Here is a 25821-nt window from a genome sequence, read left to right as displayed (position 1 = left end):
GGAAACCAAATGTATCTTTGGCTGCTGCTGCGCCAACAACATCATACCATTATATGTATGTAAAAAAAAATTGGCGATCATAAAAAAAGTCACAATATTCTCAATTTGCTACCTTTGTAAAGGCTATAAATACATTCAACCATAGTGTATCTCCTCATTCCCCACTTAAGATTTTGGATGATTCCTTTTTTCCTCAAACATGTATTGTAACAGATCATGAAACAAATTGAAAATGAACCAAACTTACCTGGTATGTCACCAGTATTATGTTGTTTCTTCTTCAAATCTTCAATGTCTTTTGCAGATGTTGCAATTTGTTCATCATGTTTGATAAGCTGTCCATCAATTTCTTTGAACTTTTTGTTATATTTGCATTCTAGCCTTTCTAACAGACATGTTAAAGTATCAACCTGGTTCTGTTTGTCCATTACCTCATCTTGTATAAGTTTAATTGTAGTATATATTTTCCCTATTTCTTTCTTACATTCTACAATCTCCTCTGTATATTTGTCTATTGATTCGTTGTGGTCAGAAAGTTCTGCAGCATGTTTCTGAGCCTCATCTACTCCTTTCTGAAGAGAATCAGTGAGCTGCTGAATTCTGTGTTCATGTTGATCTTTGATGGTCTTTTGTTTGTCAACTGCAACCTGGAGATTGTCTAACATTTCTCTGTGCTCTTCAATATTATGTTCATTAATTCTTATTTTGGTTATAATGTCTGTTAGGGACTTGTCTAGAACAATATGTTTTGTAGACTGGGATTCCATCAGCAGGTTATTACCCCCGAGACGTCCAATAGCCTGCAAAAATTTTAAATAAACTGTTAACACAGAGATATGTCTCGCCTATTTGTTATTTTGATAATGCAAATGTTGAAATTAAAATAGCAAAATTTTAACATGTAAGTTATGCAAAAATTCAAAGTCAATGAACCATGACTAAAGGTACAGGGCTAAACAATCTCCATGGAAATGAGATGTGCCAATGCTAATACAACTGCAAACCAAATACCATTGACTTTTCATAAGTCGTTCCCTTTAAACAAACCTAAACACAAACATTAACTTGTAAACTATGTAAAAGTTTCTAAGTCAATGAACCATAATAAGGGGGTGGGGTTATGTAATCTCCATGGAAATGAAACTTGCAAGAATATCATTGACTTAACATTAGTGGTTCATCTTAAACTGACCTAATCACAAACCAATACATGTAAACTAAGCAAAAGTTTCAAAGTCAATAGACCATGACTGAGGGGTAAGGACCAAATATCCATGGAAATGAGATGTGCTAATGCTAATGATTATACAACTGCATACCAATCATCATTGACCTACCACTAACAGTTACCCTTAAACTGACCTAATCACAAACTAATACATGAAAACTAAGCAAAGGCAATAGACCATGAATGAGGGGCGGGGCCAAATAATCTCCATGGAAATGAGATATGCCAATGCTTATACAACTGCATACCAAATATCATTGACCTATCAATAGTGGTTCCCCATAAACTGACCTAATCACAAACTAATACATGTAAATTAAGCAAAGTTTCAAAGTCAATTGACCTTGACTGAGGGGGCAACGCTAAATAATCTCCATGGTAATGAGATGTGCCAATGTTAATACAACTGCATACCAAATATCATTGACCTACCACTAGTGGTTCACCATGAACTAGACCAAGGATTTGTATAGTGAGAAGGATTGGAATCTCGCGGTATATCGACACTTATCGTGAGATGTTGCGTACTCGCCACTATAAATTTAAACGCACCTGTAAGTAAATATCCGGTCGAACAGCGTGTATTGCAAGATAATCATTTCTGACTTGTTTGTTGTTAGGTTTAGTTTGTTTTAGCATCTTTGATCAATATTTTTTTTTAATTCACAAAGATATCACGATTCCTTCTGAGTATGTCATATTGAAGACCTCTCTCAAGCTGGAAAATAAACTTTGATAGTCGTTTACATTTGGCAGTTGCCGAAAATTATCGTAATTATGTTGTTGTTTTTCTTGTGATCGTAATTTGAGTAGCCCAACACATCTTTATGATACTTGTAATAGCTGTTTAAGATAACCCCAAAGAGAAGGTCAAAACAATTATTTATTTTCGCAGCTTGTCTTTGTCCTTTCTTCTAGTATATGAAACTGACCCAACTACCACAAGAGCATTGACCACGTTGACAGTTAGAGGAAATCATACAGTCTTCAAGAATAGTCAGTCTCCATACAATATCTGTATGTTGATTTTTTATCATAGTTAAGTTATGAATAAATTTAACAGAATCAATATACATGTACAAATGTAAGGTCCGCAACAAATGAGAAATTAAATGAATTCATTGATTTTCAAGAATTCTCGTCTGTTCAAACTGCAAATACATGAGTTGTAACTGGAACTATAGAGGTTTGAGTTCATTGAAGGACTGGCAGGAAGTTAAAAATAAGTTCATGATTATAAACAACAGTAAAATAGAAACTGAAATGATATGGAGTAAATGTACATGGGACTAAATCGCACCCAATACATAGAAAACATAGAAAATTATCAATGAACATGGCTTTTATTCCTGTTCTTCATCTTGACAGTTGATGTAGGGTCTTCAACAATGAATGTATCATTCATATCCAAAAATCAATGGTTGTACCCATGGCAAGTACAAGTAAATTTCCCTTGTGAAAAACATTAGTAACACAAGCAACTACATGTAATAGCATTTTACGAATAACTTTGATGGGTTATCTGCTTATTGTGTCATACACCCTACTCATAATTTGTTTCACATTTTTCACATTGTGGCCTTTTAGAGACAACTATACAATATGGGTTTTCTCATTGTTGAAGGCTGTACAGTTGCCTATAATCTGTTGCTCAGATTGTTTATGTCACATAGCTTCATTTTCACTTTTTTACATAATTTTTCATGCTTAATGTGAGGCAGAAATGCAGCAGCTTATTCATTTTCATCTTGAACGGGCAACATTATTTCTTCTACTAATTCTCACCAAGCTAAAATATTCATTCCCACATCACCCCACCTTCATCCCATTGACCCAATAAATCCATTGGTTATCCTCTTTCAAAAAGTACCTACAGACTGTACATTGTACCTAGAAAACCTATCTTAGTGAACACTGACCTGTCTTCGTTTACATCCTTGTCCTTTGATCTCCTGATAGTTGTCTTAATAGCAATCGTACCACATCTCCTTATTTTTATACCCACATGAAATATTTTTTTACATTCCTTATGAACCAAGCATGAAAGACCAAAAAATGGAACATTGTTACAAACTTAACTATCTGGGAACACCCAACCACAGAAATGCTGGTATCTGCTATGACATGTATGAAGACATGTATTCTGGATGTCTTGTATTAAAAGAAGTTTGTTCTTGCTGACAAATTTTATTAACACACAAAGCAATATTAAAACATGTTAATTTTCCAAGTCCTTTTTTAATTCCATTCATGACACTATTTGAATAAATATATAGTCACTGGTTGGATTTTACATATTGATAATAGTGATTTCATACTCTGGTTAACTTCCGTCTTAAGTTTGTCACAGGAGCTGACACAATTTGTATTTGAATTTTTGGAACATAAAGTATCCTCTGCGACGTGTACATCATAGAAAATACATTCTACAAATGTATGTCTTCTAGAGGCTTGGTTTGATGCCTTTCCCTGTATTGCATGCAGTATGAGTGATCATTTTGTAAGTCAGAATATGGTGTTATTTCTTGCACTTTCACCACAAAGAAACATATCTCCTTTCTTTAACTTTGGTATCCTGAAAATAACAAACATTTTTTTTTGTAAGACTAAAATAAATAAAATATAATTAGGGTTTCCCTGACATTTTCCATATTGTAAAATTATAATATTAATCCATTTAATTTCAAAGCAAAAAAAAAAAAACATTTCATGTAAAACAAAATACACCTGCCTACTACCATGACTACAAATTAAAAACGAATAAGAATCTAAAAATTACATTTTGTGGCAGTACTAGTACTACATGTAGTGCTGAAAGCTGTCAGAGCTGGCTAGAATTCAACTAAGAATTTCTGTAAAAAATATTAAGAGATGTGGCACACTGGTATGATTCTTGCACAAATTCTGAATATAATGATTTTAAAGTAATTCTGGTATCAGTATTATTTTATATATTTAATAATGTAGTTACCTGATTATTATCCACAGCCATAACCAACTATTGTCTTCAGAGAGAAGTACTATTAGAACACAAAATATCTTTTTCATCTGAAAGTCAAAAACTTAATGCAAATATGATGTTAAACAATTATACACAGTATCTGAAATTTTATCACTTATGTATCAAGAGTAAGCTACTCTCCTAGCTGTCCATATATAAAAGCTAAATAATTATTTTTTATCAAATAACATTTAGAAAATTTTGCAGTAATTTAAAAACGAATAATTGGGCACTCGTCACTGCTGGGTTATGTATAATCTGTTACTGTTTAAACCATGTAAACAGATGTAATTTACATGTTCACTATAATAATGCTGGGATATGTATTTTATTGAAATTAATCCAGTTATCGTGGGTTTTATGGTATACATATATATATATATATGAACATTAACAAAGTAACACAGTTCATAATACATCACAAAAATAATAAAATACAAGACATGAATTTATGTAGAATATGGAGTCTGGTCAGAAAAAGTTCAGAATTTTAAAGTCCGTATTGGCACATTATGCATCCTATACAAGTACATAACTGGTTGATTGTATTGGGGTAACAAGGATTAATTATGTACTTTAGTAGACATGTAGCCATCCCAAGAATATCAAATGTTTGACCATGACAATATAAAAATTTTGACTATTTTGGTATTTCTTTATATTTCAAATGATGAACCCAGACGCCCAAGAGTCCCGACAATACATGTATGAAGAGTTTTTAGTAGTGAGCTGAGAGTTTATAACTGCTCCTTGATGAAGTGCCTAATTTTACTTTAGAATTCTCCATACATGTACATGTGAATGGACCGTTCTTTTCTTTTTGGTTTTTGTTTATGAGTGTTAAGAAATGTTGTGTATTGTGGAACACTTTTTGACAACAAAGCCTGAAAAATAGTCTTTCATAAAATTTCTTTTTATTCATTTGGGCATAGAAAATTATACTGGTCTGGGACGAGCGCTTGTGATTTATCCTGAAGACGGCAACTTATATTTTTTATTTCATTAACTGAATTAGTCGCACTGAAATCGTACCCTTATCCCCCACACTTTTAAGCACATATACAAATGTAACTATCTCCTGTTATCTTTGGTGCAGGCCTGAGGTATACCAAAAAATTGGAGAGATAGACAGTCTTAATATATGATAGTAAGAACACGCCTTTAACTTGTAAATTAATAGTGTCCCTATATTTTCACTTTATACTACTGCCAAAATATGCTATCACCTATGACAGTAGCCTATGTGCAGTATGACTGTATGATATACTCAGTTGATGTGGTGAACGTAAGCAGGGTTCTGTAAACCCTTGAAGGCATAAAGGAATTTCCCAGTACATTTTCATATCAATTCTAAAGGAAAAAGCAATACCTTTTGGTGTAAATTTCCATGAAATGACAGATACAAACTATGTATTCTACTGTAAACATTTTTCATCACGTTGACGGTTCGAGGGACTACAGGAAGTTTATTTATGTTAATTTGGTCCCGCCCATTATAACGACTTTTGGATGCATCTAGTAACCGTAGCGGTATTTTGAAAATATGATTATATCACACGTTATCATTTTGCAAGCCAAATGTTTTAGAAAGTACAACAAATAAACTATGATAAATTGATATAATTACGTTTTAGTGTTGAAATCGACCGCTTGTGGCACTTTATTGATATTTTATCAGTCCACCCTTTTTTGCACTGACGCGGGACGATTTTTGACGGTTGGTCTGAAATAACCATTAAAAGCTCCTTACACTATATAGTTTATAATATGCACGCACCACACACATTTATTTCATATAATTCAAGTTTCTGAACACAATTCCGTATTATGAAGGAGGAGATTGAGATTAAAGTTGTGGTTTGGACCGCCTATTTGGGCGGGATTATTACGATGAGCAATAGATAAAATGCATAGTATATTTAGATGCAGACAATGTGTTTTGTAAAGATATAAACTGTTTTTTGAATCAGAACTGTCATAAACTTACACTTAAAAGTATCACATCTTGTAATTTTGTTAAAGTATACTTACAAAACGCCGATATTATCTGGAAATGACATAAATTCAACTTGTAATGGTGGACGAAAAACGACTAATGAGATGCATCACGGTAAATCTCGCAAAATCTCATCATACGCAGCTTATTTCAATACAGGCAATGCAAATAGTCCACGAGATTCCAATCCTTCTCACTATACAAATCCTTGACTAGACCTAGTCACAAACTAATACATTGTAGACGCTGCCACTGCCGCCACCGCCAGAAACAGCATACCTATGTCTTGCTTTTTGAAAAAACGTATTAAAATATTTTTCATAGCGCATGTAGAGTGTATGAAACATAACATTACCTTACAAATGGAATATATGTATACAAATTTAAGGATTTGTGCAAGAAATTGGTAATAGATATATATGGAAAAGATCAAAGTATAAAGCAAATAAAATGCTCCGCGTGGTGCAGCTTGATACGACCACAGAGGTCGAACCCTGAACAGTTGGGGCAAGTATGGACACAACATTCAAGCTTGATACAGCACTGAATTTGGATTGTGATTAAATATTTGACACAGCATAGGTTTCTGACACAGAATGAATGTGGTCTAAGAACTTAAAAATTTTTAATTTACCTATTCAAACCATATTATCATTATTTGCTTTTATATATAAATCAGAAATAACCAATTTAAAATGGAAAATTTTAAAGAAAAAAAAAAAGGAAAAAAAGGAAAAAAAAAATCCCTCCCCCAAATTTTTTGAACCCCCTTATGATTCATCACCCCCAAACTCAATCCCAGCCTTCCCTTTGTGGTATGGTACCTTGCAGTACAATTTCAGAGAGATCCATACACTTGAACACAAGTTATTGTCTGGAAACTAGAAAAATGCTTGTTTTTAGGCCCCTTTTTGGCCCCAAATTCCTAAACATTTAGGGCAATTACCCCCAAACTCAAACCCAGCTTTCCCTTTGTGATATGGAACCTTTAAGTACAATTTCATAAAGATCCATACACTTACACACAAGTAATTGTCCTGAAACTAGAAAAATGCTTGTTTTTTGCCCCTAATTCCTAAAATTTTGAGGCAATTACCCCCAAAATCAATCCCAGCATTCCCTTTGTGGTATGGTACCTTGCAGTACAATTTCAGAGAAATCCATACACTTGAACACAAGTTATTGTCTGGAAACTAGAAAAATGCTTATTTTTGGCCCCTTATTCCTAAACGTTTTGGGCAATTACCCCCAAACTCAATTCCAGCTTTCCCTTTGTGATATGGAACCTTGTGGTACAATGTCAGAGAGATTCATACACTAACACACAAGTTATGTCTGGAAGTTACAAAAATGCTTATTTTTGGCCCCTTTTTGGCCCCTAATTCCTTAACTGTTAATACCATAACCCCCAAAATCAATTTCAATCTTCCTTTTGTGGTATTGAACCTTATGGTAAAATTTCATAGAGATCCATTCACTTAAACTAAAGTTAGAGTGCGAAAACCAATGTGTCTTTGGACAACGACGATGCCAACGTCATACCAATATACGACCGCAAAATTTTTTTGCGGTCATATAAAAATAGTATTTTGGCAGAAAATGTCTGTTTTATTAACTGCCTAGATCCAATTACAAGTGGTAATTCAAATGTGTTAGTTTTGTAGGATACAACCTTAATTCAGTTGTGGTGTTTTGTTTTGCAGTTCAAAAGGTCCAAAATTACTAGCCAACAAAAAATAAGAAGATGTGGTATGATTGGTAACCATGGACAACTTTTATATTTGGCAAAACTTTCATGCTATCATCTACATTATCATTATTAAACTTGATCATTCGTGAACAAAAATAAAGCAAGTGTAAGGCACATAACAAATCATAAATGCCAAAACATTCAAATTCCCATTATATAAAACAACGCTACAATAGTATTTGTCGATGTCACTATTCACTATTGATAATGCATAAGAACAGGTTATGTCTTACAGAGAGAAATACCATAGGAGAAATAGTGAGAAATAATATTGCAAAATGCTCATTTATTATTGCACTCAAAACAATCATTCTGTGAGCATTCTCCTACGGGATAAAAATTCATTGTACTGAAACAAAATGCTTACTTGATTCATAGCTTGTCAATGTGTAAACTATATACATGCTATAAGAAATATCAAATCATTATCTCCAAGCATAACAAACAAGTCTGTGGACCATAACTGTGCAAAATAATCATCAAAACCAAATCAAAATTGAAACTTGAGCTGTAACATGAAATGGTATAACTATATACAGTTATCAACTTAATATCTTCAAGCATAACAAAAAAAGTGAGGAAAACTGATTATTTGCATCCAATTTCTTAGTCCAAGGACCATAACCCAGCACAAAATCATCAGACTAAAACAAAATTCAAAAAATGATATGAAACATGTCATGGTAAAACTATATACAAACATCAAATCAATATCTTCAAGCATGACGAAAAACTGAGTACTTACTCATGTTGATTGAACTTTCGAAGTCCAAGGATCTTAGATCTTTACAAAATCATCAGACCCGAACAAAATGCAAACTTGATCTGTAACTGGTCATGATAAAACTATCAAATCTTTATCTTTAAGCATGAAGAAAAAGTGTGGAAAACCGAATTGACGAACTGACAGATGGACAGACAGATGGATGGATGAAGTGTAAACCTATAGTCCCCTACGACTTTTGCGGTAGGAGACTTATAAAAAAAAACTGAAGTTGTCAATCTCTGCCATGTGCTAACTTGTTTTTACTTACACCTTCTAAATCTCCCCAGTACTGAATGACATCTGTTGAAGACAATATCCCATCATTGCTATGGACTAACTTGTTTCTGTACCATTTAACTCTGGCAAGGTCTGCACCAATACTGGTATCACCAGGGTGTGGTAAATTATCCCAGCCAGTTGCAGGGGCTGACTGACGTGGTGGCAGGTTCCGTAAAAGACAAATTAACAGTGTTGTGTCAAAGTTGTCTGATGTAACATTACTTGCTGCAAAAGTAATCATTGTAATGTTTTTATTTCGTGTATTAAATAAAAAGATGGCCATTTTGTATCAGGTTCCCACTAATTTAAAAACTTACCGTTACATAAAACAGAGGTTCTAACATGTTATATATTGAACAAAGCAGGCATTTTAATGAAGATGATTTCATGTGAAAGGATACTAAAACGAGAGTTTACTTATCCATATTAATAATTTGGTAAACACTTAAGTGCATCTGTTATAAAAGTCACTTAAAGTCTTTTTCAAGTTGTCTATAACTGATTTAGTTATAGTAGTTAAAGTAAATGTATGAGGAATATAAGTAGATCTTGACTTCCTTGTTAGTTTAAGTCAGTGGTCATCCTGTCTATAGTTGTACTATGCAGGTTTTTGTTGTGTGTTTTAGTTTTATGACATATGGTCTAGGTAGTAAATGGTTAAAGCTTTGTGTACAAATAAAGATTTTTTTGAAGTCCTCAATGCTCTCAACTTTTTAATTTGATGTGTTTAACTTTTTCATTTAAGGGTCCCTGAACTTGGCCTGAAGTCTTTTTTTAGACAAAATGTTTTCGGCAAACACGAATTTAACTGCTGGTATCTTTAATGGGTTTATTGAAACCTACATCCTTTTGTTTCAATTTTTTAAATTCTAAATTCAGGTTTATTGCACTATATGCTGTTATAAAATTACCATGTGTATTGCATTTAACAGGGTATCCCTGTAAGGTTAATTTTTCTGAACAACCATGGAGATAAATAATAATTAGTTGTTAGATTTACATTCCATGTCTAGACATGCTAGAACAGATTACTACAGAATTTATTTCCCGGTATTCCTGTATCAAGTCAGGCTAGCTATCTGAATCTGGCACAATACAGTATTGTTTGTTTTTATTCATTTCTTTTTTTGGCATTTCTTTTTCCAAAGGAGTATCTTGTTGAATACTGATAAATCTTTTAGAAAATAAACAAATTTATTAACATGATTAAACTTACCATTACTTGGGTATAAAATCTGCAGTTGTAGATGTGTTATAAATCTAAGTCCCTTCAACTTTGCTTCACTATTGGCAAGTTCAGTGGCAAGTCCAGCTGGTGGATGAACAGAATCAAAATATACCTTGACAGCCTGTGAAGCAATCTTCAGATTCAGGAAGTAAAATCTCAGGAAGTTTGACTCTTCTATTGTGAGATTCATTTTGGCTCCTCTAGTAGTATCTTACAGTCTTGTTATTTTTTATTTGATTTGTTATTACTGGCTACAGTGCTGTCCTGTATATTCTACCAGCACTGCAGCCACTTTGGTGTGAAGTTTCATACTACATCTTGTCTCTAACAATTGACCTGTAATTATATTAAGAAAGGACTAAATTGTATACTGTATAACATACTGTGAGGGTTTATTTGTTCTTTTTAATTATATAATAAATACAATACTTTAACCAGGAAAACAGTGAGGACATAAGAAAATATGGAATTTGTTGAATTAATTGAAGCCTGTTAGGGCCATCGATGTAGACAAATAAGTTTAAATTTTAATTCAGTCAACAAATTTTTTTGTCATGCAGTCACAAGCTTTAATAATTTCAAACTAATTTCAGAAGTCGTGGAAGGAGAGCTGACTTGACCAATATGATCTAAGGATTGTCTATGTTGTAAATTTTTTTTTTTAAATTTCTTGTGTTGAGTTAGTGTCAAGCTAGTACTGACTAGCACATTCTGTTCACATGATCATGATGATAATTAATAGAATAGATACTATGGACAATAGAAAAGGGGAATGTGTCAAAAAGACAACAACAGCCTGACTAAGGAGCAGTAAACAGCACATGGAAGCAGGCTCATGCTGGGCCCTAAACAATACTGTATATTAGTTCAGCGAAATGGAAGCCACACTTAACTCCGATACATACAAATGAACCAAAATTATAAAAACACACAAGGCTAACAAGGCCAGAGGTTCCTGACTTGGGAAAAACGCAAAAATGCGGAATGGTTAAACATATTTTGTGAGATTTCAATCCTCCTCCTATACCTCTAGTCAATGTGGAATAAACAGTGACCTACAGTTGTTTATTTCTATGTCATTTTGTATCAGGTGTAAAGTTGTCTCATTGGCAATCATACCACATGTTTTTAATTTCAAAAACACACAGCAATAGACAGAGTAAAACTCAGTTTAAAAGAAGTATGACTTCAATGTTAGTATATAGGTAACAGAAGGAACTAAGCAAGACATCAATGATTAACATAGATAAAGGAAAGAACAGACCTAAAGTTCAACTGTTCCTCGTTTTTCACATGTTACCCGGTATCTGGCCATTGGCAAAAACTAAAACTTTCTTTTAACTTTTTATAAATATCTTAGAGAAATGAAGGCTTGAGAGCAAATGCAAAGCAATTTCAGATATAATTAATATTTCAAAGGGTTTATACTTACTGTTTTAAAAATAATTAATCTGCACTGTTTTTTTTTAATTGTTCAAGACATTGTGCTGATATATAAACCTATGAATACAAGTTTAATAAACATTTGGCAAGACTTGAACACTTGAGAGCACTAACAATGCAATTTTTCATAAAACTAATGTTTCCGAGGGACATAATTGTGGATCGGCATTTTCAAACTTGTTAAAGACATTGTGATATAAGGTTTATAAAAATCTGGCAAGAATTGTACATATGAGAGAGCTTGCAATGCATTTCCCCATATAATTACTATTTAAAGGGCATAACTCTTTTAAAATTATTGATCAGCATTAATTTTCAAACCTGTCCGAGACATTGCTGATACAAAGTGACGTATTTTATCATTTGAAATTTTAAAGGCTTCAAACCTATAAAATTTAAAATGATAAAATACTTCATTTAAGGGCAATAACTCCTAAAAGAAGTGGTCTAACAGCATTGAATCAAATAGGCAATAGGTCAATGTAGAACTTTACATTCTAAAAATGTTTGACTTGGTCAGATTTTATTTATTGATAATGGTTATCAAAATATAAAGCAAAAAATTGCATTTTACCCCTATGTTCAAGTTTTAGCAATGTCGGCATTCTCGGTTGGCAAAAAAGGGGAGGGTTTAGCAATAACAAATCTGAGTGAAAAACTAAAACTATAAGAGGAAAACAACAGAACATGAGAAGCACTGCACTACTACAAAAGCAAACACCAACATATATAAAAACACCATGCAGCATACATAGAAACATAATGGCCCTTCTATACAAACTTTTTATGAAATAAAGGGGCCTGTTTTGAAATTTTTAAAGTCAATACTAAAACTAGAGGCTCTCAAGAGCCTGTGTCGCTCACCTGTATTTACTGTTGTTTTTGAAATCATGTAAAATAAGGTTAAAATCATAATTAATAGTATTAGATACTATAAATTATTGGATATTAGATATTATTAGATACTATAATAATATCTAAGACAAGAGGCTGTCAGAGAGACAGCAAACCGGATTTTCCTGCAGAGGTCGAACCCTGAACAGTTGAGCAAGTATGGACACTACATTTAAACTTAAAACAGCTCTGAATTTGGATTGTGATTGAATATTTGACACATCATAGGTTTGTGACACAAAATCAATGTAGTCAAAGAACTGATATATTTGAAATTGGACATTTAAATACCTATTATGGTCCAATATCCAAAATCTAAGTACATATTAGAATCAGCATATCAAAGAACCCCAAGAATTCAATTTTTGATGAAATCAGACAAAAGTTTAGTCTAGGACCCTTTGGACCTCAATAAAGGAGCCCACAATCCAAAATCTCTCAATACATGGTTAGATTCAGCATTTCAAAGAACCCCATAAATTCAATTTTTGTTGAATCAAACAAAGTTTAATTTTGGACCCTGATTTGGACCAACTTGAAAACTGGGCCTAAAAATCTAATATTTAAATAGAGTTTAGATTCAGCATTTGAAAGAACCCTATATATATATTTAATTTATGTTTAAATGAAACTCAGGTTAATTTTATCCATAATATTTTCTGTGCAAATGGAAATAACTCAAACTGGATAAATAGTTCTCTAAAATAAGATATGATGCAATTTTTCAAATTATAATCAAAAATATAATAACAACAACCAGTGATGACTAAGTTCTCTAAAATAAGATATGATTTAACACTCAAACATTGTTAGAATCAGCATATCAAAGAACCAAAGAATTCAATATTTGATGAAATTAAACAAAAGTTTAATTTAGGACCCTTTGGACCTCAATGTGGTATTATCTTATTAATAATGAAAAGCTCAACCGTTTACAAGTTCTTAAACAGGAGGGGGGTGGGGTGACCCAACGGGACTCACCTTATATTTCATTTGATTTGTTTTATTGTCCCATACAAGAATATATATGGTTTCGGGGTGGGGATCTTGACCATTTACAAGTTTTCAAAAAGAAGGGGGTTGGGGGTTACCCCAGGGGACTTTCCCTCAATTTCATTTGATTTGTTTTATTGTCCCATACAAGAATATATATGGATTAGGGGTGGGGATCTCAACCATTTACAAGTTCTCAAACAGGAGGGGGTGGGGTGACCCCAGGGGACTCGCCTTTTATTTCATTTGATTTGTTTTATTGTCTCATACAAGAATATATATGGTTTCGGGGTGGGAATCTTGACCGTTTACAAGTTTCAAAAAAAAAGGGGGGTGGGGTGACCCCCCTGGACTTCCCCTATATTTTATTTGATTTGTTTTATTGTCCCATACAAGAATATATATGGTTTAGGGGTAAGGATCTCGACAGTTTACAAGTTCTCAAACAGGAGGGGGTGGGGGTGACCCAAGCTGAGGGGACTCGCCTTATATTTCATTTGATTTGTTTTATTGTTCCATACAAGAAAATATATGGTTTCGGGGTGGGGATCTTGACCGTTAACAAGTTTTCAAAAAAAAAGGGGGTGGGGGTTTCCCCAGGGGACTTCCCCTCAATTTCATTTGATTTGTTTTATTGTCCCATTCAAGAATATATATGGTTTAGGGGTGGGGATCTCGACCGTTTACAAGTTATCAAAAAGAAGGGGGTGGGGGTTACCCCCATGGACTTCTATATTTCATTTGATTTGATTTATTGTCCCATACAAGAATATATATGGTTTCGGGGTGGGGATCTTGACTGTTTACAAGTTCTCAAAAAGAAGGGGGTGGGGGTGACCCCCATGGACTTCCCCTATATTTTTATTTGATGTGTTATTGTCCCATACAAGAATATATATGGTTTAGGGGTGGGGATCTCAACCGTTTACAAGTACTCAAATAGGAGGGGGTTGGGGTGACCCCAGGGGACTCGCCTTTTACTTCATTTGATTTGTTTTATTGTCCCATACAAGAATATATATGGTTTCAGGGTGGCGATCTTGATCATTTACAAGTTTTCAAAAAGAAGGGGGTTAGGGGTTACCCAAGGGGACTTCCCCTCAATTTCATTTGATTTGTTTTAATGTCCCATTCAAGAATATATATGGTTCAGGGGTTGGGATCTCGACCGTTTACAAGTTATCAAAAAGAAGGGGTGGGGGTGACCCCCTGGACTTCCCCTATATTTCATTTGATTAGTGTTATTGTCCCATAAAAGAATATATTGTTTAGAGGTTGGGATCTCGACCGTTTACAAGTTCTTAAACAGACACGCTGGGGGTGACCCCAGGGGACTTGCCTTATATTTCATTTGATTTGTTTTATTGTCCCATACAAGAATATATATGGTTTCAGGGTTGGGATCTTGACCGTTTACAAGTTTTCAAAAAGAAGGGGGTGGGGGTGGTCCAGTGGACTCCCCCAAATTTTAGTTTGATTTGTTTTATTGTCCCATACAAGAATATATATGGTTTAGGGGTGGGGATCTCGACCGTTTACAAGATAAAACTCAAATTTATTTCCATGAACCAGTAACAAAACACCAAAATAATTCTCTAAAATTAGATATGACTTAACCACTCATAAATCTCTAAAATTAGATATGATTTTATATCTATCAATTAAACACATCACTTTTCAAAACAAATAACTCAAACTTATTTCCATAAAACAGTAAAAAACAAGCAAAATACTTCTCTAAAATCAGATATGATGTTATATCTATTTCCATATTATAATCAAATTTAATTAATAGTTGCTAATATTGTTTCTTTCATGTGTCAAAAAATAATACAGATCTGCAACTTATCTATCAATGTCAAAAACTTTATCTCATAATAAAAATAGATTATTAACTTATAAGAAACAAGTTCAGATTCAGCTCTTGAAAGAACCCTATATATATTTAATTTATGTTCAAGTATAACACACACAAACTGATTAATTTTCCCAGGGGACCTGCCCTTTATTTCATATGATTTGTTTTTTTGTCCCATACAAGGATATATATAGTTTAGGGGCGGGGATCTTGACCATTTACAAGTTCTTAAATAGGAAGAAGGTGGGAATGACCCCAAGGAACTCACCTTTTATTTCATTTCATTTGTTTTATTGTAACATACAAGAATATATATGGTTTCGCGGTGGGGATCTTGACCGTTTACAAGTTTTCAAAAAAAAGGAGAGATGGGGTTACCCCAGGGGACTTCCCCTTAATTTAATTTGCTTTATTTTATTGTCCCATACAAGAATATATATATGGTTTAGGGGTGGGGATCTTAACCTTTTACAAGTTTTCAAAAAGAAGGGAGGTAGTGTTTACCCCTGTGGACTTCCCCTATATTTCATTTGATTTGATATATTGTTGCATACAAGAATATATATGGTTTCAGGGTGGGAATATATATGGTTTAGGGGTGGGGATCTCAACTGTTTAAAAGTTTTCAAAAAGAAGGGGGTGGGGTTTACCACTTGGACTTCTGTTAAATTTCATTTGATTTGTTTTATTGTCCCATACAAGAATATATATGGTTTAGGGGTGGAGATCTCAACCGTTTTCAAGTTTTCAAAAAAAAGGGGTTGGGATTTACCCCCATGAACTTCATCTATATTTCATTTGATTTGATATATTGTCCCATACAAGAATATATATGGTTTCTGGGTAGGAATCTTGACCGTTTACAAGCTATCAAAAAGAAGGGGGTGGGGGTTACCCCAATGGACTTCCCCTATTTTACATTTGATTTGTTTTATTGTCCCATACAAGAATATATATGGTTTAAGGGTGAGGGATCTTAACCGTTTACAAGTTCTTAAACAGGAAAAAGGTGGGGTGACCCCAGGGGACTCAACTTTTATTTCATTTGATTTGTTTTATTGTAATATACAAGAAGAAAAATGGTTTAGGGTGGGGATCTTGACTGTTTACAAGTTTTCAAAAAGAAGGGGGTGGGGTTTACCCTCGTGGACTTCCCCTAAATTTTATTTGATTTGTTTTATTGTCAAATACAAGAATAAATATGGTTTAGGGGTGGGGATCTCAACCGTTTACAATTTCTCAAACAGAAGGGGGTGGGGGGTTACCACAATGGACTTCCCCTATATATCATTTGATTTCTTTTATTGTCCCATACAAAAATATATATGGTTTAGGGGTGGGGATCTCGACCGTTTACAAGTTCTCAAACAGACACGCTGGGGGTGACCCCAGGGGACTCACCTTTTATTTCATTTGATTTGTAACATACAAGAATATATATGGTTTCAGGGTGGGGAGCTTGCACATTTACAAGTTTTCAAAAAAAAGGAGGGTAGCTGTGAACCCAAGGACTATCCCAATATTTCATTTGAATTGTATTATTGTCCCATACAAGAATATATATGGTTTAGGAGTAGGGATCTCAACCGTTTGCAAGATAAAAGCACATTATCAAATTGAAGGGGGGTAGGGGTAAGAATATATATGATAAACGGACACTTAATTATCTACAAAATGTCTAATAATGAACAGTAAATTCCAAACTTCATTTATACAGTAATACTAGTAAGTTTCAAACTGTATATATACAGTCCTACAGATCTTATCAGAAAACAGAAAATTTTCAAATAAATCTGTCACTCCAATGATTATCATATGCTAAAATATTTCCAAGATCTAATTAATAATGAAAATAAATCATTATCATATGCTGAAATATTTATAATATCTAATTGAACAGAACTATGGTTGTTTAACATAGTACTCTAACATAATTAATAATGTAATAATCTTCAAAATGTCTAATGATATAGCTTATAATCATTACCACTTAGGAAATAGATAATTTTCAAATAAATCTGTCACTCCAATTTTTATTCTGAGATAAGACAAATCATAACATAATAACAACAGTAAAATATTTAAAAATTCTACTTTTGGATAATAAAAATGGTGATAACTCACAAAGGAGATATACTAAAATCTTGAAAATTAATAGAGACCTTCATTAAGTCCCAGGAAACAACATATTTAAATTTGAAAAAAATGTGTTAAAGCGTTTTCATGTTATTGTGCGGACACTATTTGGCAGCCGCCAAACTGGCCAGCTGCCTGCCGTATATCACCATTTTAATAACCGATATTTCCTTCGAAAATCCGGTTAATAATAACCAAAAACTGCAAAAATTCCTTAAAATCACTAGTTGTAGATTGGGTTGTCTGAAAATTTCAGGGCAGATATATCTTAACCTGATGAACATTCTTACCAGATGTCAGATTTACTCTAAATGCTTTAGTTTGAGAGATATAAACCATAAACTGCATTTTATATTTAGCCATGTCGGCCATGTTGGTTGGCAGGCAGGGTCATCGGAAACATTTTAAAAACTAGATACCTTCAGGATAATTATGGCCAAGTTTGGTTAAATTTGTCTCTGTAGTTTCAAAGGAGAAGATTTTTGTAAAAGATTACAAAAATTTATGAAAAATTGTTAAAAATTGACTATAAAGGGTAATAACTTAACTTCTTAAGGGGTCAATTGAGAGCCGTGGTGTAGTGGTTAGCGCATCAGACTACTAACACAAAGGCTTCTGGTTTGATCCCAGTTCTGAGAAGGGGGGACGGGGAATTTACGGGACTGAATTTTCAATCTATTGCACGTAAGATTTCGAAAAAGAGCAGGCAAATGCTGCAACAAGGCAGCACTCACACCAGCAAAGTGGAAAGGGATTAATATAAGTTGCAACAACTTGTTTCCCAATTCACTATAAATAAATATGTTTAAATCAAGGGGTCGATTGACAATTTTGGTCATGTTGACTTATTTGTAGATCTTACTTTGCAGAACATTATAATATTGCTGTTTACAGTTTGTTTCTATCTTTAATAATTTCCCAGATAATAACCAAAAACTGCAAAATTTCCTTAAAATTACCAATTCAGGGGCAGCAACCCAACAACGGGTTGTCTGATTGGTCTAAAATTTTCAGGGCGGTTAGATCTCAACCTGATAAACATTTGTTTTTGGCAGGCAGGATCATTGGACACATTTTTAAAACTAGATACCTTAATGATGATTGTGGACAAGTTTGGTTGAATTTGGCCCAGTAGTTTCAGAGGAGAAGATTTTTTCTTTGGGCCAGGTGAGCTAAAAAGAAATTTTAGTTGCAGTATTATAAGTTCCTGGTGGTATTAGTATTTTTTCCCCATTTATAGCTCTAGTTGGATTGAAACAAGACCATGAAGACTGTATTTTAAGCACTTCCTTATTTTCTCTTTATATAAATGACTTAATCTCCCTTTATAGTTATCCTGATGATATAAGATTGTCTTGTTAGTTTTATATCTGTATGACTTAGTATATATATATATATATATCAGAACACTCAAATGGATTGCAAATACTATGCAGGAAATGAACATAACAATAACAGTCAATTAAGAAAATGTTGACACTAAGTTGACATGAATAAAATATAGGAAAATATATGCGTTCGGTTAAGCTTGTCAGTATTACAGAACTGGGTCACTGTACCTTACATATTATTAAATGTTCCAGCTGGTTTTTATTGCTGATCTTAATGGAATGGTTTGATTTATTATATTTTTTCTTATTATTTGTTTATTGTTTTCCTTGTGCTTTTTTTTATATCTGCAATTGTTTTAAACAATCATTGTTATCATTGTATATAAATGCAATGTAATTATTCAGCTCAGCTTTGGGTGCTGTGATAAGCAAACAATTTTGTTTATTCTATTCTATTCTTTTATATTATATGCCATTACAACTTAATAACAGCGCCTGTATGTAGCTATTGTCCTTGGATTAATTCCCAAAGTTCCTTCTCCAGTACATTCACAGAACGCTATTATAGAAAAAACTATATTGGTGACTGCAAAACATCAATAAAATGCTTCACTGAGCACAGCCTGATACGACAGCAGCGGTCAAACCCTGAACAGTTGGGGCAAATTTGGACACAATATTCAAGCTTGATACTATCCGAATTTGGATTGTGATCAAATTTTTGACATAATATAGGTTTCTGACACAAAATAATGTGGTCAAAGATTTAACAAATCTAATGTGCAATACTGTGCAATTGAAGATTCTTCTTGAAACTTTTCAAAAATTTGAAATTTAAAAAATTTTGAACAAAAAATATGACAGTCAGGGATATAACTCTATAGGGTTATTACAGAAATATAACATACATTTGTTATTGTGGACTAAAAAATCAAAGAACTGTGATAACATATGTATGTTACATGTTTCAAAGGGACAATATACATCACTAGTTTAGTTAAAATGCATACAAGTTCTATTGATATTACTATTGTCTTTATGTATACTTAACTATAGAAAGATATAACAGTTCATAGTTTGCCAATTTTGCATAGTACACCTATATGTTATTACAGAAAAAATATGCCTGTAATAACTAAAGGGTGTTATCACAGCTTCTCTATATCACTCCAAAGCATTTTCTCAGACATACATCATGCTTAATTACAATGTATTTTAATTTATTGTAAGAAATAATGACCAGAGCATGTAATGAGGTTCTGCGCAAGCTTCCCAGTAATTCCCAAGTGTCTCATATAATAAGTTACATTCCTTTAATAACTAAGCTATGTTATTACAGCTAAGTTTATCCCTTAAAAGCCTCTTCTCATTGATTTACCATGGTTAATCAAAAATGTATTAATTTAGTTAAAAAATTAATTATCAAGGCTATATGCATTTAGTTTCTGTGCAAAGTCTCAAGAGTTCCCTAGAGCCCATTATAAATAAGAATATGTTTGATTTATTTTACAAATAACAAACACATGTTATTACAGATTTAGAAAATTTAAGGAATAAAGAGTAGACAACTCATGAAAGTGTCTGTAATAACACACGCAAGTTATTTTCTGTAATAACCCTATAGAGTTATATCTCTGACTGTATGAACTCCTTAAAAAAAATTAGAACCCCCCCTTTTTCAAACTTTTTGAACCCCCCCTTGGAGCATTAACCATCAAACTCAATCCCAGTCTTTTTTTGTAGTATGGAACCTTGTAGTACAATATTAGAGAGATCCATACACTTAAACATAAGTCATTGTCTGGAAACTTTAAAAATGCTTGTTTTTGGCTCCTTTTTTGCCCCTAATTCCTGCATGTTTGGGGCAATTACCCCCAAACTCAATCCCAGCCTTCCCTTTGTGATATGGAACCTTGTCATACAATGTCAAATTTCCAATGGAGTTTGCAACCATAAAAACCCGTTTAAATACATCATAAAAGTATTAAAATAGAAAATGACATCATAATCATGGCTAAAATTTAAAAACCATCATCAGCAACATTTAACAGTAATTATTAAAAATAAAATTCCTTCATCAGCATTTAATAGAAACTTCTAAAAATAAATTGACAGCTAGGACTTTGCAACCATTAAAACCCATTTAAATACATCATAAAAGTATTAAAACAGAAAATGACATCATATATAATCATGGCTAAAATTACAAAAATCTTCATCAGCAACATTTAATAGTAATATCTAAAAATAAAATTCCTTCATCAGCAACATTTTATAGTAATATCTAAAATTAAATTCCTTCATCAGCATTTAAAAGCTAATCACCTCAAGACAATACAACATTTATTTATACATAATTTAAAAGCAGTGTAAGGGAGGTATTTCAAACCATGTTGTGTTTGAATTACCTCCCTTACACTGCTTTTAAATTATGTTTTGTACTTAAGTTATTGTCCATTAACCAGGACACCCTTGTTTTTCCCCCTTTTTTGCCCCTAATTCCTAAACTGTTTGAGCCATAACCCCCCAAAGCCAATTTTTACCATCCCTTTGTGGTATGGAAACTTGTGGTATAATTTCAGAGAGATCCATACACCATTCAACAAGTTATTGTCTTGAAACTAGAAAACTGCTTATTTGGGCCCTTTTTTGGCCCCTAATTCCTAAACTGTTGGGACCATAACTCCCAAAATTTATCCCAACCTTCCTTTTGTGGTCATAAACCTTGTGTTTAAATTTCATAGATTTCTATTTACTTATACTAAAGTTATTGTGCGAAAACCAAATGTCTTCGGACGATGACGACATGATACCAATATACGACCGCGGTCATATAAAAATCATTTACATGATTACATGCAAGTCTTGTAAACAACAATATGTTGGTAAAAGCTAACGTCCTTTTTATTTAAAGCTCAAATCTTATAGGCAAACATCTCCAATATGTCAAAAACAAGTCATCAGAACCTACTGGTAAACATGTCAACCAGATCTGCATATTGACAGGAAATTTTTTTCTAAGAGTAATGCCCTTTGAACTTAGAATTTTGGCCTAAATATACTACTGCAACAGTTTGTCATCGCAACTCCTCTGAAACCACACAACAGAATTTCATGAAACTTTGTAGTTAATGAGGACATAATTTGTAAATGTTCATATATCCACAAGACAATTTTTATCAGTTGACTTTTGTAGAATGAGTCTTTGAACTTAGGAATCTGGTGAGATTTTGTTTGTCCAGTGACAATGTGGGGGTGTGGGGGTATATGAAGAGTGATCACAAAGGTTCTTTAATAATTAATGAATTAGTTCAACATTGCATTTTATACAAATATTCAGGAATATCATGTAAGCTATATGGGGGTTAAAAACAATGCAGTATTTTTTTTTAAAAAACCTTAATTGTCATTATCTATTATAAAGAAAATGCTTCAGGTGTAATTAATAATACTGCCAAATCATAGTAAATCACATCTGGTTGCATACAAAAAAGGGTAAAAAAACATTATTCCCTTGAATTAAAAAAATTTCTGAGTCATAAACAATATTTATATCTTGGGTGTTTAAAAGCACCATTTGTTTTTTATTTGATGTTTCTATAAAATATTTTGGAAACTTGAGGTTATATACAGTCAAGGATATTTATAACTCTATAGGGTTATAAGAGAAAAATAACATACATTTGTTATTGTGGACTAAAAAATCAAAGAACTGTGATAACATATGTATGTTACATGTTTCAAAGGGACAATATACATCATTAGTTTTGTTAAAATGTATACAAGTTCTATTGATATTACTATTGTCTTTTCATATATTTAATAATAGAAAGATATAACAGTTCATAGTTTGCCAATCATGCATAGTACACCTATGTTATTACAGAAAAAAATATGCCTATAATAACTAAAGGGTGTCATTACAGCTTCTCTACATCACTCCTAAGCATTTGCTCAGACATTCATCATGCTTAATTATAATGTATTTCAATTTATTGTAAGAAATAATGATCAGAGCATGTAATGAGGTTCTGCACAAGCTTCCTTGCAATTCCCAAGTGTCTCACATAACAAGTTACATGCCTTTAATAATTAAGCCTTGTTATTACAGCTTAGTTTATCCCTTAAAAGCCATATCTCATTGATTTACCATGGTTAATCAAAAATGTATTAATTTATTTCAAAAATTAGGTATCAAGGCTATGCATTTAGTTTCTGAGTAAAGTTTCAAGAGTTCCCTATATAGCTAGAGCCCACTAAAAATCAAAATAATTATGATTTAATTTACAAATAACAAACATATGTAATTACAGATTGAGAAAATTTAAGGATTAAAGAGTAGACAACTCATGAAAGTTAGTTATTTTCTGTAATAACCCTATAGAGTTATATCCTTGAATGTTGACTGTTATATGGTTACTATTAAAGCTTGTCATGCTTGTAAACAGATGAGAAAGGAGTGGAAATTTATTGCGATTGGTTATTACTGTTAACTTGTGATGGTTATCATCAAATGATCATCTTATATGCAATGAAATGTTATGTGAAATTTTGTCTGTAGTACTGAACAGGATAAAAGTACTTTACTCATGCCAAGTAGTTCTTAATTTGAAACAAATTAGTTTAATTCTGCACAATTTTTTAAAAGTGCAAATTTAACAAAGACTAATTAATAGCATGAATAGGGAAAACAATGGTGGTATTAAACCTTTGTTCTGATAACATGGATAAGACAGAATTATTTTTCCTAATGAAAAGTACTCATGAGAACTTGTATTAGTCTAATTACGCTTTAATAATTGTAACTAAGATATTGCCATTTTATAATATTGTGAAGAACAAAACACTTGAGTCACAATATTTGTCTATAATTGACGAAATGATGGAATCAGTATACTAGTAAGTTCAAATAGCATTTGCAAAGAGTCTTGCTAGCTAATGAGAGTTAATTTAAAGCCCTTTAAATATAATTATTAGCTGAATTAGGAATGTCCACGATATACATAATACAGCCTTTTAAGTCTTAGCTTCGTTGGATTTCATGCATGTTCAGGACAAGAACAAATTAAAAACTTGGCGTGTTGGTACACAACGAATGGACCTATCTGCTGGCAAATTTTACTACTAAAGCATGTTATTTCAGTAAAAATCAGCAGCAGGGGCGGGTCCAGGTGAAGACGTAATGGGCGTACGCCCCCCCTTTTCAAAAAAAAAAAAAAAAAGCTATCGTAAACTGCTAATATTGTATTGAATATGGCAATTTATCATATTCATTAATTATTTTATGTTTTGTAGCATAAAAAAAGGTCCAAAAATTTTTTTCGCCTTGCTCCGCTCCGCAAATTATTTCATTCTACACCCCCTCTTTCAAATATCCTAGAAAAGCCCATGAGCAGAGTGGTACCAAACATAAATTTGATCTGTAACACATCATAGTAGACTCACATACAAAAAATCAGCTCAATATGTGAAGGCACTCAAAAAAAGTCTATATATTAATTGTTGGTTGTGGAAAGACGGACAAGGGTAAATTTAAACTTTATAGTGTAAGCCCAACCACTTTGTGGCGGGGCCATAATGAATACTATAGGAAGATCCTGTATAAATAGAGGCCGTCCAGGAGAAATTTGAACTGCCATTTGAAAATGAGTGAATATAGGATGGGAACAGTAATTTTGCCTTGCAACAGCCCACCTACAGGGACTTATATAGTTGTTAACTTCTATGTTATTTTGGTGTAAAAATAATCAAACACCTGAATTGCATTTGATACTGTCCACTCAGTTACACTCTTTTGAACATCGCTGAATATAGTACATTTTGTTGTAAGTGCTCTCAACTAATGAAATTGTAGGATTTGATTCCTCTTAATCATGTTAATTGTGAAGAATGAATGTGAATCATGTTAAACTCTTAGTCATGTTAGTAAAGGATTATTCTATTACTTGGGTCGATTTACAGTTCAAAATAATCATTGGCCAAGAGTTACTATAAATGAGTAACAACTGCCCTGAAGCACATTTATCATGAAGAAAGGGAGCATCATTTTCTTACATATACATAGTTGTGTAGATATCTAGTACGTGTCTGTCTATTGTCCATGCAAATCAAGGACAATCAATGCAATGCAGTTGCTATCTGAGAGGGAGCATCTCAAAGATTTATCATAACTTTAATAGTTTATTTTTACACTTTCTGGAGGAAGAAACTAAATGCCCAGCAAAATCCGAAAAAGATTTTCTTCTGAAACACAATTCACAAATGCATTTAACTTTTATATATATCTAGTGCAGTAGTGGATGCTAGGCCTTAAAACTTTTCCAATTGGACAGATTAATCTGTACTCAGAATAGTTTTTGAGGTGTAAATACAGCCATTTTTGTCCATTTGTTATGAATAACCATAAACGGTACATATGACATTTTTTTATTTTAAAAAGGGGGGGGGTGTCAAACAGGTGTACATAGTTTTCAACAGGATAATAAATGCAGTCGTTTCTCGATGAACGTGGATTACCTTCGAATCTTTAGTTTTCAACGATGTTTTGTTCTTTATTTTTCTTTAACCACAAAAATCAATAAACAGACAGATGTCGCAAAAGAGGCTCCGCAAAATCGAACACCTAGAGCTGAAAATTCCTACTTTCGTTTTAACCGAAGGAAATCATGTCTACTCGGACCAAAGACAAGTCGGACCAACACCACTCAGACCAATTTAAAGTCATCTCAGACAACTTTTAACGACAAGAACCCCACTGGGAATAAGTTTCAATAACTTTTGTGGGTCCTACAGTGATAATATAGTCTATATAAATTTCACTCATTATAACCTAAGGAGGATTTGTTTTGGATCGGTTATTTATTTTTGAGGACTAAAAGGACAGATTATTTATTTTCTGCACTGTTGAAGCATGATTTT

The 25821-nt window shown here is 32.9% G+C and overlaps 1 protein-coding gene across 3 annotated transcripts in view; it reads right to left on the bottom strand.

Annotated features, from left to right (window-relative positions):
- Nucleotides 1-25542, bottom strand: part of LOC127710637 (uncharacterized) — a 46107-nt gene extending 20565 nt beyond the window's left edge. Inside the window, exons 1-5 of one of the 3 annotated variants that reach the window (XM_052216578.1) lie at nt 25420-25542; nt 10237-10584; nt 9010-9245; nt 4200-4276; nt 3396-3803 (exon numbers count right to left, since the gene is read on the bottom strand). In XM_052216578.1, coding sequence (XP_052072538.1) covers nt 3734-3803; nt 4200-4276; nt 9010-9245; nt 10237-10438 — 585 coding nt within the window. In that variant the 5' untranslated portion in view covers nt 10439-10584; nt 25420-25542 and the 3' untranslated portion in view covers nt 3396-3733. Of the gene's footprint in view, nt 1-247; nt 801-3395; nt 3804-4199; nt 4277-6260; nt 6280-9009; nt 9246-10236; nt 10585-25419 lie in introns of those variants that run through there. The other 2 variants (XM_052216577.1, XR_007986253.1) reach the window with 2 other exon arrangements.
- Nucleotides 25543-25821: the final 279 nt, after the last annotated feature.

The sequence above is a fragment of the Mytilus californianus genome, unplaced genomic scaffold (assembly GCF_021869535.1).
Source record: "Mytilus californianus isolate M0D057914Y unplaced genomic scaffold, xbMytCali1.0.p SCAF_8, whole genome shotgun sequence".
Lineage (NCBI taxonomy): Eukaryota > Metazoa > Mollusca > Bivalvia > Mytilida > Mytilidae > Mytilus > Mytilus californianus.
This window is presented reverse-complemented; position numbering and strand designations above follow the sequence as displayed.